Source organism: Watersipora subatra, chromosome 1, assembly GCF_963576615.1.
Source record: "Watersipora subatra chromosome 1, tzWatSuba1.1, whole genome shotgun sequence".
Lineage (NCBI taxonomy): Eukaryota > Metazoa > Bryozoa > Gymnolaemata > Cheilostomatida > Watersiporidae > Watersipora > Watersipora subatra.
The window spans coordinates 35,597,169-35,611,820 of NC_088708.1; the positions used below are offsets into that span (position 1 = coordinate 35,597,169).

Consider the following 14,652-nt stretch of genomic DNA (forward strand, 5'->3'; position numbering starts at 1 on the left):
CACAAAAGATATGTCAATTATCTACCTGCCTAGTAAAATATAGCGACCAAATAAAATATTCTAGATAGTCAAGCAACCAGATATGAATAGAGATGAAGATGTTAGATCTATGGTAAGCGCTACGAAATATTACAAAAGTGTTACGAAAGATTTAAAAGCGTTTGGGGAATACCCACTTAGCTATGCGAAAGGTTGGTGACCGATAAGGCACCTCCACTAAAAATGTTATATGGGTATTTAAGTAATTTGCTTTACTTGAATACCACACTAACATCAATGATTAATAACTACAAGTTCCACTTCAATCTAAACTATGCCAATGTGATTTATTATGTTTAGGCGCCCCGCCTTGTTATTATGGGTTTTCAGGAGTGGAGAGTTCAAATTATAGGACTTGACCTAGGTCTTTAGTGCAAGTCCAGTTATACTAAGTATCAAAGGTGAATTATAGCAATCAATTATACTTTATTCTTCTGAACCAAAACCTAAAACACAAGTAGTGAAATTCTAGAATATAAGATAGATAACAAGTAGTAAAGGCTAAGTAAAATAATCTCTTACGCCAACAGCTGTATAGGCTCTTAAGCTCGTCTTGTAAGTCTACAAGTGTCATTGTCAAAAGAAGATGAGCTACTAAAATTGTTCGCTTTTATAGGCATTCTGGATAGCCTGAGGACGGGTACATATAATGTTCGTCTTATATCTTTATGTTGTAGGAGTAAGTCCGTTGGAGGGAACACTGTCTCTGAGCGCGTCATCTGAAGAGCACTGTCTTTGTGTCTCTGAGCTAGGATTGCATAATATTGCTTCCGTTGGCACTGTGACATGTCATGGAAAATTACTGGCTCAGGGTGAGGGTAAGTTCAGTTATTTTTGGTTGTGCTTGGTGATGGTTGGTAGATGTAATTACTTCCAAATTCCTTTGGCGGTTTCCACAGGCGGCGTTGACGCAGCAGTTACCAAGATTGATGTCTTTTAATTCTGACATTTCCAATTAGAGAATCTTTTGATGTCTCTTAGGCATCTTGCTGCTTGTAGGTATTATATGCTTATCCTGTGGTCTGGTCGCATTTCCTGCTGGTATCTTGTTTTCGAAGTATTTCCATACAACAATGCAATGCTTGAAATTAGTCTCGGTCGTGCTTCTGATTCCTTGGTGATGGTCGACACTGATTCCTTTGTCATCTTCATTGGTTCTCTGGAGTTGTCCTACCTTCACCTGCCACTATCGTCATTATCGTAGTTGATAAATATAAGCAGTAAGCAATAAAACAAGCGGTAAGTGCACACAACACCGAATATGAAAATTGTGACGTCACAATTTGCAATCCTATACCATTGAAGATTTTTGCGGTAGAGCCCTGGGGGAGATCCTATAAGTACCAACCAATGTCTGTCTCACCATGTCAAACAATGGCTCATTTGAAAGAACTCATGTTGTGAACAATGGCTCATGAGATATTGAAGAACCTGAATAAGCTGAAACAGTATTTATAGTCCAGTCCATGTGATGATGAATTGTTGAATTCTTTTTTTACCTTGGAAAACCAAAGCAGAACAAGGTTTGATTGTTCCAAAAGATAGCTGTAATGTATGTCTTTAGAAATTCATTTTGTCGGAATTGCCAACCTTGCCAATACTCAATCAGCATCAAATTTATTGCCAGCGACATTTGCCATTTACACCTGTATTGTGTGCGTGGCAGTCTAAGGTGACCGAAAGGCTTTTAAACACCTATTTAACTTTGTTTTACATACAAGGTGATTATATCAATGTATTTCATACCTAGTCACTTAACTATTACACAAGTGGATAGATGAATTATGTTATTAAATGTATTTTCTACAGACACAAGAGAGACAACTTCAACAAATAATTGTGGTTTTTATTGAGATTTGATAAATAAGAATACATACATATTGATAACTTGATTATATGATTTAGACATCAAGCTGTACTACCCGCCGTTGCCTGGGTAATAAAAAAATCTTTGGACAGAACATTTATTTTTATTTAACATATAACAACATTTGCCATTCTAACTTTCAAACTACATATCATGAGAAAAATATAATTTTCTCATATGTAATTTTTGTGTAATTGAAATAAATTAAGATAAAAAATAAAAACAACTAGAAGTTTTTAAACTTTTTCAAACAACTATCACTTTTAAGCTTCATATCATGAGAAAAAGGTTTTGTACAGGACCACTAAATTAAAATAAAGTTTACATAATCTCATTTTAATGGGAAATATTATTTCGGGTTTCAAGCACCCTTACACGTCGTTGAAAGTTATGAAATTTTAAGTTTACAGCGGTTTGAAAACAGTTGTTTCATTTATTTTTAATTTAGTTGTCCTGCACAAAACCTTTTTCTCATGATATGAAGTTTGAAAGTGACAGTTGTTTGACAAAGTTTGAAAACCTTTACAGTTGTTTTATTTATTTTTAAGAGCTTATCATTTTACACATACACACTAGACTTTTGTGTACTCTGCGTAAAACAGTTACATCTAATCTATACATGAGCCTTACCTAGAACAACAACCATCTAATCCTCATTTAGTGTAGCAAAACTTACTAAACAAAACTAAACTGTGTCAGATTGTTGTTTGAGTTAGTATTACTCAACTCTCCTCAGTTCTCCTTTGAGCTGCTTGTAACGGTTTTTTGTGAGTGAAATGGCTGTAGGATTTCTCATGGCAGCTGATAGTGATATCGTATTAAAAGGTGTTGGCGGTGGTAGAGGATGATGATGCTCCCAGTCCCTTAGAAGATCTTTGCAAATAGAGTCTGGATAAACTCCTTTGTGGCTCAATATAATAGTTACTAGAAATTCCACTGTCATACAGCCCATGACCAAAGTGATATTGGAAAAAAGAAAGGGTACTGATGGCTGAGAAATGCAATATTAGCAGTCAAATAGGATAACTGCAATGATAGCTGTAATGTACTGGGTGTGGGTGTTATTATATACAACAAATATCAAGAATGAAAGGAAAAGATTATATGTTTATATCTCTCCTCCTGCAAAAAGAGAAATGCAATATTGGCCAATATTAGAAGTAAAATGCACTGATATTATTAGAATAACCAATATTATTAATATAGTAATAGTAGTACCAATGCACAATTTTGTTTACATTTCAAAACGTCATAGCTAACAATATCACAAAGTTGTGTTATTTATATAGATTTTTAGAAAATCTGTACTATACGTAGTCATTGTTCTGTAGTCATCCAAACTTATAATTAATTATTGTAATAATCTCATAAGAACCGTTAAAAAAATATCATCGTCATTTCCTTTACTTGAACTGCATTGTACATCAGTTAGAATACCGAAGTACTCAAATGTGTCGGCAAATGAAAATGAAAAAATTGAAATCGGCAAAAATGAAACGATTTCTGTACTCCTATGTTAATTGCCGAAACCTTTGGCAATTCGACAATGCTATAGACTGGTGAAAAGTGCACATTATTTTTTCGTGAAATGCACAAGACTTTATCCTTCTATTGTCTGTCACTCGGCGTTTCAATTTCCGGTCTTAACTTTTATTAAACCAAGCTTTTCAAGCGCTTTTGGCGATTTTTGTCCAAATTAATCTGTCTATTTGTGTATAATCCGATCAGATGGGTTAGTTTTAGGAATTTGTGGTAACCTTTCAAAGGCTTGGTGACATATTTAAATAGGTTTATGTGTGTTTTGCGTCATTATTATACTTAAACGACTTTACTGAAAAATAGTTGAATTTGTTGATAGGATTTCGTTGCAAGGGTTTGGTGACGGCCGTTGACGGATAATTTTTCGGGAGTTGTGTGCACATGTGCATTTATCATAAATCTCCCAATCAATCGCTTCATTCTTATTTGGTCATGGGAATAAATTGCTGAGCATATGACTCAGCAGAGCTGAGCAGCTTTGGTGATAAAACAATCAAGTTACAGTTGTCATTTTCTGATTTCTGACAGTGAAAAGCATATGAGGTAGCAGCCTTTTTCCATTTCAACTTGCAAGCATGCATGCAGCCTGCGCACTCAGGCCTGTATTCCCTGGTTGCACGTTGGGGCTGCAAATTTTAGGCGACTAGTTATGAACACTTGGGGGTTTAAGGGGCGGTGTTAGCCCCCCATTTCAACAAGATATTGGGCAGCGCCGCGGAGCTCTGGACTTTTTAGGCATCAACAACCCTCAAAGTATGCATAAGTGCAATCAATTGTAAGCATCGAAATCTACATAAATATATTGCTTATGGCTCATGGTAGGCAAAACTTTTTCTTTATTCGACGAACGATATAAAACTCATGACAATACAGATTTCTGTAAAAAAAACATTGAAAGAACAAGAGCTATTACTTCTTTATTGCCATAGGGTTTGTTCTGTCAATGTGTCCATGGCAGAAATCTTTCACAACTGATTCTGTATCTACATGTATTTCAATATCTTTATATATGTGTAATATTAGAAGATTATTTAGACGAGCCTGCCTGATAGTGCACCTCATCGCTGTTTTGATTTTCTTCAATGTAGAAAAGGATCTCTCACTCACTGCATTAGTGGCAGACAAAACCGATACTAGATTAAGCCTGGTTCCCATATATGTCGCAAAGCACCGGCGACAGCACTGCAGGTTATTAGTGGTGAAATGGGAACCTACGCGCCAAGTACCGCCGGTAGTGACTAGCGGCATCGCAATAGCTTCGCGATGTCCAAATTTCGCAAAAGGCCGCATGCGAAACCTTCCCGAAATGCACTGTACGGGTGAAGGTCACCATTACAGAAACGGCATGGCTCGCGAACATTTTATTTGATTACACGATTATGTTTAGCAATGCAGGTTATATGTGAACATATGCCGCCGAGCCTAACGTCGCAAACGTTTTGCTGCGCGATTTTACCGCCGGAGTATAGCAAACGATATGGGAACTAAGCTTTAAGCCTGGTTCCCATATCGATATATATATATCTTCAAGGTATATATATATATATCAATAAGCTGAAAAAGCTACAATAAGCTGAGTGAGCAGCATAATCCTGCGTATAAGCCGTAATAAGCCTGTGTATGAAGCCTTACAAACTCGAGTTATTAAATATAACTCGGTTTATCAACTCGGGTTGCAAACCCGGGACACTCTAATCCGCCATAAGTTCTAATTTTACAGTACATACATAGTTTAATTTTTATTAGCTAACAGGTGCCTGACGGTGTACCATTGTTAATATAACCAGATCTACGGTTATTCTACTATAATACCAGTATATTGCACCTTATTTTTCCAAACTCAAGTTTGTAAATATCACTCGGTTTATCAACTCGGGTTGCAAACCCGGGGCACTGTAAGGCTCCATATTGAACAGCAACCCAAGTTCAACAACTTGGTTTGAGAACATGGAACACATGGCACTGTAAGGCTCCATATTTCATTGTGTTCAATGTGAGAAAGAAATCTAGTTTCCGAAATTTCTATTAAGCTTTATGCCTAAGATGTGTGTGAATGACTTCCAGTGAAAATTGCCACATTTTCATTTTAAATAGCCCTATGGTAGCATTTTGACCACTTTTATTTTTGCTTATTTTATTAGCTGTATTGCTGTATCTTAAGGGTACTATGTTTATGTGAATAAGACCTTCATTTTTGTTGATTTTATGTAATTGTAATAATTGATGCTTTTGTTTAGGTGGTTGGAATAATAATCCTACTGTTTCGCTACCTTTCGCAAACTTATCAGCAAATGTGGTGCAAAATCAGATGCTAGTAAGACAGGTAATGTTACTGCTCAAAACGAGATTCTCATCAGACTGGCTACTCTAGAAGTTGATCAGTTTGCGGAGCTCACAATGATTTCAGATGTCAAATTTCTGTTATAGGTAACAGTATAGTCTATATAGCTGGCTACATTGTGCAAAAGCTAACTAAAATGCTGTCATGTGACATTGGCCATCAGTCGATGGTTGCCACTAAGTCAAGTATCCAGTACCGACATCTCTATACTCTACTCGAGCTACAAAACAATGGCGTCCATCAGAGGGTTCATCAGGATCCTGCTGGCTGCAGATCGATACTTTAGTATTAACGCAAACATAGATCCACTCCATCGTGTGCTGTGTGTTATCAGCGGTGTAGGATCTATTGATGCACTATGCCTTGGGAAACACCTTAAGGATACAGCAGATGGCATATCCAACCACTGCTTCATTGATGAGAAACCTTAGTCGTTTTATGATCTCCGACAGCATCATTACGCTAAAATCATATATTCAAACTGCAATGTGCATCTTTGCGGCATAAAATACTAAAGCAGTACTTTTTAAAGGCTAGTAACAATGTAATCACTAATATTCATCTGTAGCTATTGTTGTGCTGCTATTTCTAATCTGATTTAGTTCTAAGAAACTCTGATGCACCTTGGCTCAATATCCAGTGCTATACAAATCTCCTTTTAAACAGTTTCTGTAACGTGTATGTATAAGTTTAATCATCTGATTACACTAATTCCTGCATTTCCTTGTTTGCATCATTTTGATTATCCTCTATTACAACTGTTTTTAATTTCCGTTCAGTTGTTGCAGTAGTTTATTCCATCTTTTACAGATACTGTATTATACATATCATACATTCATGAGTATAATGAATGTATGATATGTATAATACATGTAGTAATTTTGAAAACGGTTTCTGTTTTGGCAGCATATGTGTTATTTTTATCGAAATACTTCATGCGTTAAGTTTCTCCATTATGGTTTATGCATATGTAATATAATTTTTTGCCCAAGCTTGAGTTTTGGTTTCAGCAGGTTATAGCGTTGGTTTTAGCTCACTTTGTTGGTTTCAGCAGAGCACGGGTGAGTTGGGTTCAGCTTCCTCCTGTTGGTTTCAGCAGGTTGTACTGTCACCAGCGTTGGGTTCAGCGCACTCGTTCGGGTTCAGTTAGTTTCAGCTCCCTCCTGTTAGGTTCAGCAGGTTGTAGCGTTGGTTAAGCTCTGCAGTAAGCCCAAGCTCACTGCAGAGAATTTGAAATAGATATTACACAAAGTATGATGCAAAAACCGCAAGTAAAACACAACAACCAATAAAATTTGACGGTGGCTCAAGGTCAAGTATAAAAGAGGGGCAAAATCAATAGGAAAGCAGAAAGGAACTGGTAGCGAGCCAGACAGCAGAGAGGAGACGCAGAGAGAGAGAAGCCAAGAGAAGACTAACATAAGCCCAAGATAGCCAAGGAGCCGGCAGCAAACAGCTTGCCGTGTATCGATTCATCTAGAAGGAAATACACAGCAAATACAGTTCACCAAGAGGTAACAAACCAGGAAGCCATAAAGCCCTGAGAGAAGAGAGTTTATTCAGCCACCTGCTTTACAAAAGTGCTACCGCTACATGCCTAATAGATACATACTCATTGAACCTAAAAAGGCCATAACAAACAGGGATAAGTATACAAGCATATTGTTATTTTTGCTTGAGCTAGTGAATCTTGACAGAATAATATTGTCATTTTTACCTTGAGAAGAAAATGGAGTTCACAGACACTTGGAAACAAACCACAGGTATTTTATTGTCGATTATAAAATAATTACCTGCAGACCTCGCAAACCTAATACTACACTTTACTTGCTGTGAGCCTTGATACTTGGGCTCATTGTTGGCATCAGTGCGATACTGTCAAAACAATTTCAAAGAAAATTATAGAAGTGATATTTCCATTGATTGATTTGTTGGCTGAATTTTGTTTTATATCAACTGTCTGATTATTGCGGGCAGACGTGCCACTTTGTCTGCGGTCGAAATTCGTCATGGGCGAACTTGAACTCAAGGTCCAGAAGCTAACCATTCCACATAGAACCATTGTAGTATTTCACTCAAGGGAAACACACAAAAACAATAAATTTTATATTATTTTTTATTTTCCCATGACCATTTTACCATTTTCACACGAGCGAAGCGAGCGTTTAGGAGCTTTATGATAAATGCATATGTTCACACAACTCCCGAAAATTATTCATCATCCTTGATCTGGCATTGCACTGGAGTGTAGCTGTCCTCGCCTTATTTCTTTCCTCAATTAACTGCTTCTTGAGTATATGGAATCTTTCAGGTCCTCGAACTTTTGTTTTAAATCCCCATTTTCTTCAACACAGTGTTCTAGATTCTCATCCATCTCTCTTTTATGTTGCTCCTTTACTATCTGGTCTCTCAATGCACCTGTATCCAACTTGGATGATGACTTCGACATAGACTTGCTGTGCTGCATTACCCTTATCATCATCCTAGATCTTACCGTTACATGGTCTGTCCCACAGTTCGCTCCTTTTATAGCGCGAGTATCCATAACCTCTCTCACATCTCTCTGTCCGACAATGATATATTCCAGTAAATTCCAGTGTTTAGACCCTGGGTGCATCCATGTATTCTTGTGTTCCTCCTTGTGCTTAAAGATTGATTAGTTAACCACAAGGCTGTATTCCGAGCAGAGAACTAATAGTAACTCTCCATTGCTGCTGCACTTTCCCACTCCATGACTACCAAGCACTCCTTTCCACTTCACAGTGTCTCATCCTGTCCTTGTATTGAAATCACCGATCAATACTAATTTATTATCAGTTAAAACCTTCCTGATTGTACCCATCAGATCACTGTAAAACTGTTCCTTTGCTTCCTCAATGTTTCTCTTTGTTGGAGCATATACGCTTATGAAGGTTGCACATAACCTCTTCTGTAATTAAAGTCCCATTGTCATGATCCGGTCATGAAAATGTGTTGGATCTTCTTCCACAATGGCAGAAATCCGTTTTTTAGGACAAATCTAACCCCAGCTTCTCTTATATTCAGTTCTGATCTTCCAAGCTGTCATATCTTAGCAATCTTGTTTTGCTTAGTGCCGCTATATCTACACCATACCATACTTCATACTGGTCTCGAGGATAGATTTCTTATTAACAACCAAACCAAAGCTTACCTGATAAGAAGCCATTAGAAGAGATGTTGAAAATTTAGCTTTGAACCAGGGACTAAGCAAGTATGACAACTTACGATATGGAGGACAACATACAAAATTCCTTCTGGTGCAAGTGGATTTCAGTTTAAACTTACGTTTCCATTTTATATGTATTTGTGAATCTTCTAAAAACCTCTATATTATAATAGGTATGAGAGATCAATAGATACAAATTATGAGCAAACATAAGTACATGCAATTGCAGCCATGTTAGAGTAAACATAGTAACTGGAAAATTCAAATTAAGAGTCTGCCACAAAGAACCCATTATAATGCCATGAGAGTCAGAACCTTCCATGCTTGCACGCGCCTCAAGGTACTTTTTTCCAGCTAACACTAAATGAAAAGAGTGATCAGGTTTTGTATGCTTTCAAATAATCTCCCCCATCATGGTAGTCCCGTATCTTCAGATACATGTACTTGAATATCATGAGAAGATTGTCATACTCTCCTTTGTATTCTAGCCCGAGATAAATAGAATGATACTCTCGTAGAAAGTAATAGACAGCCTCAATAGTAGCGAGACAGCTCGCATCTCTTCTCGAGCCATTTGGCCTCCAAAACTGTGTCTCATAATTCTTCAAAGCTATCTTGGGCAGCGCTGCATTAAAAAGCATTAAGTTATGATGTTGTTTTTCATTTGCACGAAAACATCATAATAATAGTATGACCAAATGCTTACTACTGGGCTGAGTGGTATAAATCCACTACAAGTATAGATCACTTTTTAAAGCTAACCAAAAACGTTTACCGATATGTTTGTTATCCAAAAACACAAAAATATATGGCACCCAATGCAATGATAAGAAACTTTTATCTGCAAATACAGGTATTATCTCTTGCATAACACAAGATGAAAAAGATTGTACTGGGAAAAAAGTTTTAAAGCCTCATACACACTATCGCTCAAATCGGCGATTAGCGATGCGATAGACCGCAAAGATGGGCTGGAATGACGACTTTTTGTGATGAGCGGGCAACGCAATCGTTGCTGGCGACGATGCGATGGACTTTCAACATGTTGAACTTTGACACCGATGATCGCAACTGTCTGCATCTTGACTGGCTGATTGTGAACAGCATTGGATCCAATTTTAGCAGTTGTGAAGATCAATGTCAATGGGCAGGCATGGCGGAGAAGTACGCACGCAACGAATTAATCATTAGCTGTGTCAAAGAATACCTGGGTCTATGACTTTAGTTCATCTTCATACATAAAAATCTAAGAGCATGAAGATGAATGCTTTTAATCAGACTGCTGCACAGATAACCAAGCAGCTCGGCAATTCTGAAGATCGTTAGTTTACAAGTCTTGTCTGCGAGTATTTCTTTCACCAGATAATATACGAATTCATTAAGTACCTTATTATGAGTTTGTAGTAACTGTTTGTGGTTCAATTGCTTTTCAGCTTGATTTAAGACACAAAGTAACTACCATGTTATGAACTCAGAGTCAGGAGAGGCCATCTGTTTGAAGCAGCTTTTATAGAAAGCGTTGAAAGCCCTACCTCAGATGAAGGTGCAGATAAAGCTGCAGTCCTTCTGCTGCTTTATCTGCACCTTCGTCTGCACCAACACCAACCTTGCATGATATGCAACCGACCAAAAGAAGGAGGACCGCAGAAAATTCAGAAGGTTCATTCCAGTAAACATATGTAAAACACTAAAAGTTGTGAAGTATGCATAATTTATGGCATCTTTGTATTCAAACTGACATGCACATCACTGTCCAATTTTGCAGAATGCAATTCCAAACCATTTCAAATACAGCGCAAGAAAGGATTGCTAGGGAGAAAAAAGAAAAAGATATGCACTATCACTTTGGATTGGAGGTAGCAGAATACCTTCGAAAAACGTCGCATGCAAAAGCTCTCAGAGCAAAAATCAAAATCCTTGATGTGATAGCAAGTGAGGGCGTTGATGAAGCACCTCCACCTTCATATTTTGATATGCTTAATAACTTTACCAACTAGATTATTTTATATTTTATATCGATGCTATATTTATTTAACCAATTAACTATATAATAAAAACACATTTTTAGGAGCTACGCAGATATAAAATATTCACTGTCTAATCCGTACGGCTTAAAACATGGTGCTCTTGATAACCCAGCCTGCCGCTGTTGCAATTGAAGTAATGCATAAAATGGTTCCTCATGTCGATTGCATAAGTTGGTGAATTTCTAGGTGCAGGTTATCTAACTTTATCTAAAGGTCTTCCAGAATTTCTCCACAGGCCTAGCTCGTCATCTGTGTCAGTGTATCCTGCTGGCATATGATATGCTGGTTCACAACACTTCAGCAGATTGTGCAGCACGCTCGATGGTAGATACTCTCTCTGAGTGTCCTATTATTGTTCGCTGAAGAACACGCCATCTAGAACTCAGTACAGCTGAAACAGTACAGCACACCTTGTAAAATGATGTTATTTTAAGCTAATAACTTCATTTTTTCCAAAAACCCAACAAAGATTTTAGGTGATAAAAACTAGCTTACCGAAAGCATTTTCAATAGTTCACCGAGCTCTAGAGAGTCTGTAATTATAAACATGCTGTTCATTAGTTATTGCGTGTCCAGGGAATGGTCCCATAAGCCATGTTTTCAATGGGAAAGCTTAGTCACCAACAAAGCAATATGACAATGCATTTGGGTATCCTTCGATTTGTTCATCTCCAGGTATTGCCATAGTACCTACGTATTGACACAAATACTGAACAATTAGGATATATTAATTATGTTAGCAAATATTTATTCGAGGTTGCCAATTAAACATTACTGCACATCACCATCCATGCAACTTAATATATCATCTTTTCATATCACCTATCATACCGTGTTTTATATACTTGCCATTCATAAGAGCAGTCCCAAAGGAACATGCTTCAACCACACCAGCATCGCTCCGAAGTCCAGCCTGGACTACATCAACGAGAATTAATTTCAAATTAGCGTAACATACTGCCATCAAGTTGAGGGAGTGAAACCCTTTGTAATTGTAATATTCAGAGCCAGCTGCTAGTGAACACTGCATTCTAATGCGTTTACCATCAATAGTTTCTAGGCAGGGGGGGGGAACTTCCAATGTTCCTCTAACCTGAAGTAGTAACAAATCTATCCTCGTAAGTTATACTTTTTTTCCCACGACTAAACACAAGCGAAGCTATTTGGAAGATTTATGATGAATGCGTGTGTGCACACAACTCCTAAAAAATTATCCGTTAATGGTCGTTACCAAACCCTTGTATGGAAATCTCATCAAGAAATTTAACCATTTTTGTGTAGTCGTTCAAGTATAATAATGAAACAAAACACATATAAACTTATTTAAATATGTTACTAAGTCTTTGAAAAATTTCTGCAATATCCTAAAACTAACCCATCTGAGCGGATTATACATAAATAGACAGATTAATTTGGCCTAAAATCGAAATAAAAATCTGACAAGCCTTTTTTAATCAAAACTAAGACTGGCCAACGAAACGCCAATAAGGCCGTGCGACAGAGAGTAGAACCACTAAGTCATGCGTATTTGGCGAGAGAAAAAACGTGCACATTTCACCAGTCCATGACATTGTCCAATTGCCGAAGGTTTCTGTAATTAACGCAGAAGTACTGAAAAGTAATCGTTTCTTTTTTGCCGATTCTACCGGACTCTAAACATTTTGGACAATTATAATGAGTACTTTGGTATTCCAACTGATGTCCAAAGCAGTGAAAGTAAAGGAAATGACGATGATATTTTTCTCACGATTCTTATAAGATTATTACAATGTTTAATTGTAAGAATAATTATTCGATTTTATAAGATTCAGTTATAAGAATAATCATTCGAATTTACAAGATGGAAGTGTATAGTGACTGATGGTGTGCAATATGTTACTGTTATTATTTTTCTAAAGATTTTTTTGATGGTACTACGGCTGTGCCCAATTTTGCGGTACTGCCAAGCCGTTTTTAATATCTGCAAAATTAAGTAATAGGCCTACATTTTCTTGTAGATATACAGTCAAACATGGATAACTCGTCCACAGATAGCTCGAACACATGGTTAATTCGAACGGTTTCTTTAGTCCGTTCCCACTTAATGATAAATTGCTATAACTCGAACTCAACACTGTTAATTCGAACTGTTTTTTTGCCCAACGGCTACCGAAACGGTTGTTATCGCTTTAGAAAATCACTTTATTCAAAGCCATAAAGGTAAACCTCATCTTTTCGTAATTCATAAGCGTCGTTATTACCACCACCGGCAAAATATTTTTGTCAACGACTTTTCTAAACGTTTGGTGAAATTTGATTTATACTGCTATACGATGAATAGCACGGGCTAGCCGGGTCACGCGCGCAAGGATTTTCGCCACGCACATACAAAACAAAAATCGCATGTTTTTGTTTTGTTTTTAGATATAAATACAGAAATCTAGATAAGTATCTATAGTATAGATACTTATCTAGATTTCTGTATTTATATCTAAAAAATTATGCTATATATATATATATCTATACTAAAAATTCCACTGTCATATACAGCCCACGACCAAAGTGATAATGGAAAAAAGAAAGAGTACTGTTGGTTGTTGAAAAAGTAGTTCTCAGTAGGAATTGACAGAGTATAGTGTAAATGAGACTTGTTTGAAATAGAAATGTTCTAGAAATAGCTTGAAAAGCTTGGTTTAATACAATAATAAATCACACCTAATTGCACAAAAAATCACACCTAATCTACTACTATCGCAAACCTGTTTTACAACGATAAAAAAATATTAATTTAAGCTTTAGGCCTAACCTACTGTAATGTATGTATTTTAACAACAACGATAAGGAAATATGTTTATTATAACTCTGAAATGCAAAAGTAGAAGTAAAATGGCAAGCTACTGTGTACTATACAGTTTAAAAGTTGGTTGTGTTGAATGGTATTGATAGCAATCTTTAACAGAAAGCAAGTATGAGCGTTCACGCGTCTGGAAGATTTCTGCAAACTGGAGCAAAATAAACGCTGTTATAAAAGTGTTATAAAGCTGTAGGCCTAATCTACTGTAATGTATGTAATTCAACAACAATAAGGAAATATGTTTATTATAACTCGGAAATGCAAAATTAAAAGTAAAATGGCAAGCTACTGCGTACTATACACAGTTTGAAAGTTGGTTGCGTTGAATGTAGAATGGTTTTGATAGCTATCTTTAACAGAAAGCAAGTATGAGCATTGACGCGTCTGAAAGTTTTCTGCAAACTGCATCAAAACCAAAAATGTCCTCGTCATAAAGGGGCGTTGTAGTTCGGCCCTAGCTTGTACATAAGTTGTAAAGAATTTCGGCTAATGTTTTAAATAATGAAACCTTCGGTGATTGGACAAAAAAACATAGGCTGATAAACTGTGTACCACAATTTCGTACCTGTAATTCGGTCTACACCTCAAACGGTCTACGTTTATTACAGAAACTTTCGAATAAATTCGATTACAAGTAAACAATGCCATAGACTGGCGAAATGAGCACGTTTTTCTCATGAAATGCGCACTGCTAAATAGTTTTACTATTTGTCGCACGGCTTTATTGGCGTATCGTAGGCCGGTCTTAACAATTATTAAACCAAGCTTTGCAAGCGTTTTGTGACGATTTTCGTCCAAATTAATCTGTCTATTTGTGCA

At 36.8% G+C, this 14,652-nt stretch overlaps 1 protein-coding gene across 1 annotated transcript in view; it reads right to left on the bottom strand.

Annotated features, from left to right (window-relative positions):
• Nucleotides 1-9,106: 9,106 nt before the first annotated feature.
• The window catches only part of LOC137399909 (tRNA-uridine aminocarboxypropyltransferase 1-like), a 37,871-nt gene continuing 32,325 nt past the window's right edge, over nt 9,107-14,652 (bottom strand). The window contains exon 6 of the mRNA XM_068086174.1: nt 9,107-9,598. Within this exon, the coding sequence (XP_067942275.1) occupies nt 9,351-9,598 (248 nt within the window). The 3' untranslated portion in view covers nt 9,107-9,350. The remainder of the gene's footprint in view (nt 9,599-14,652) is intronic.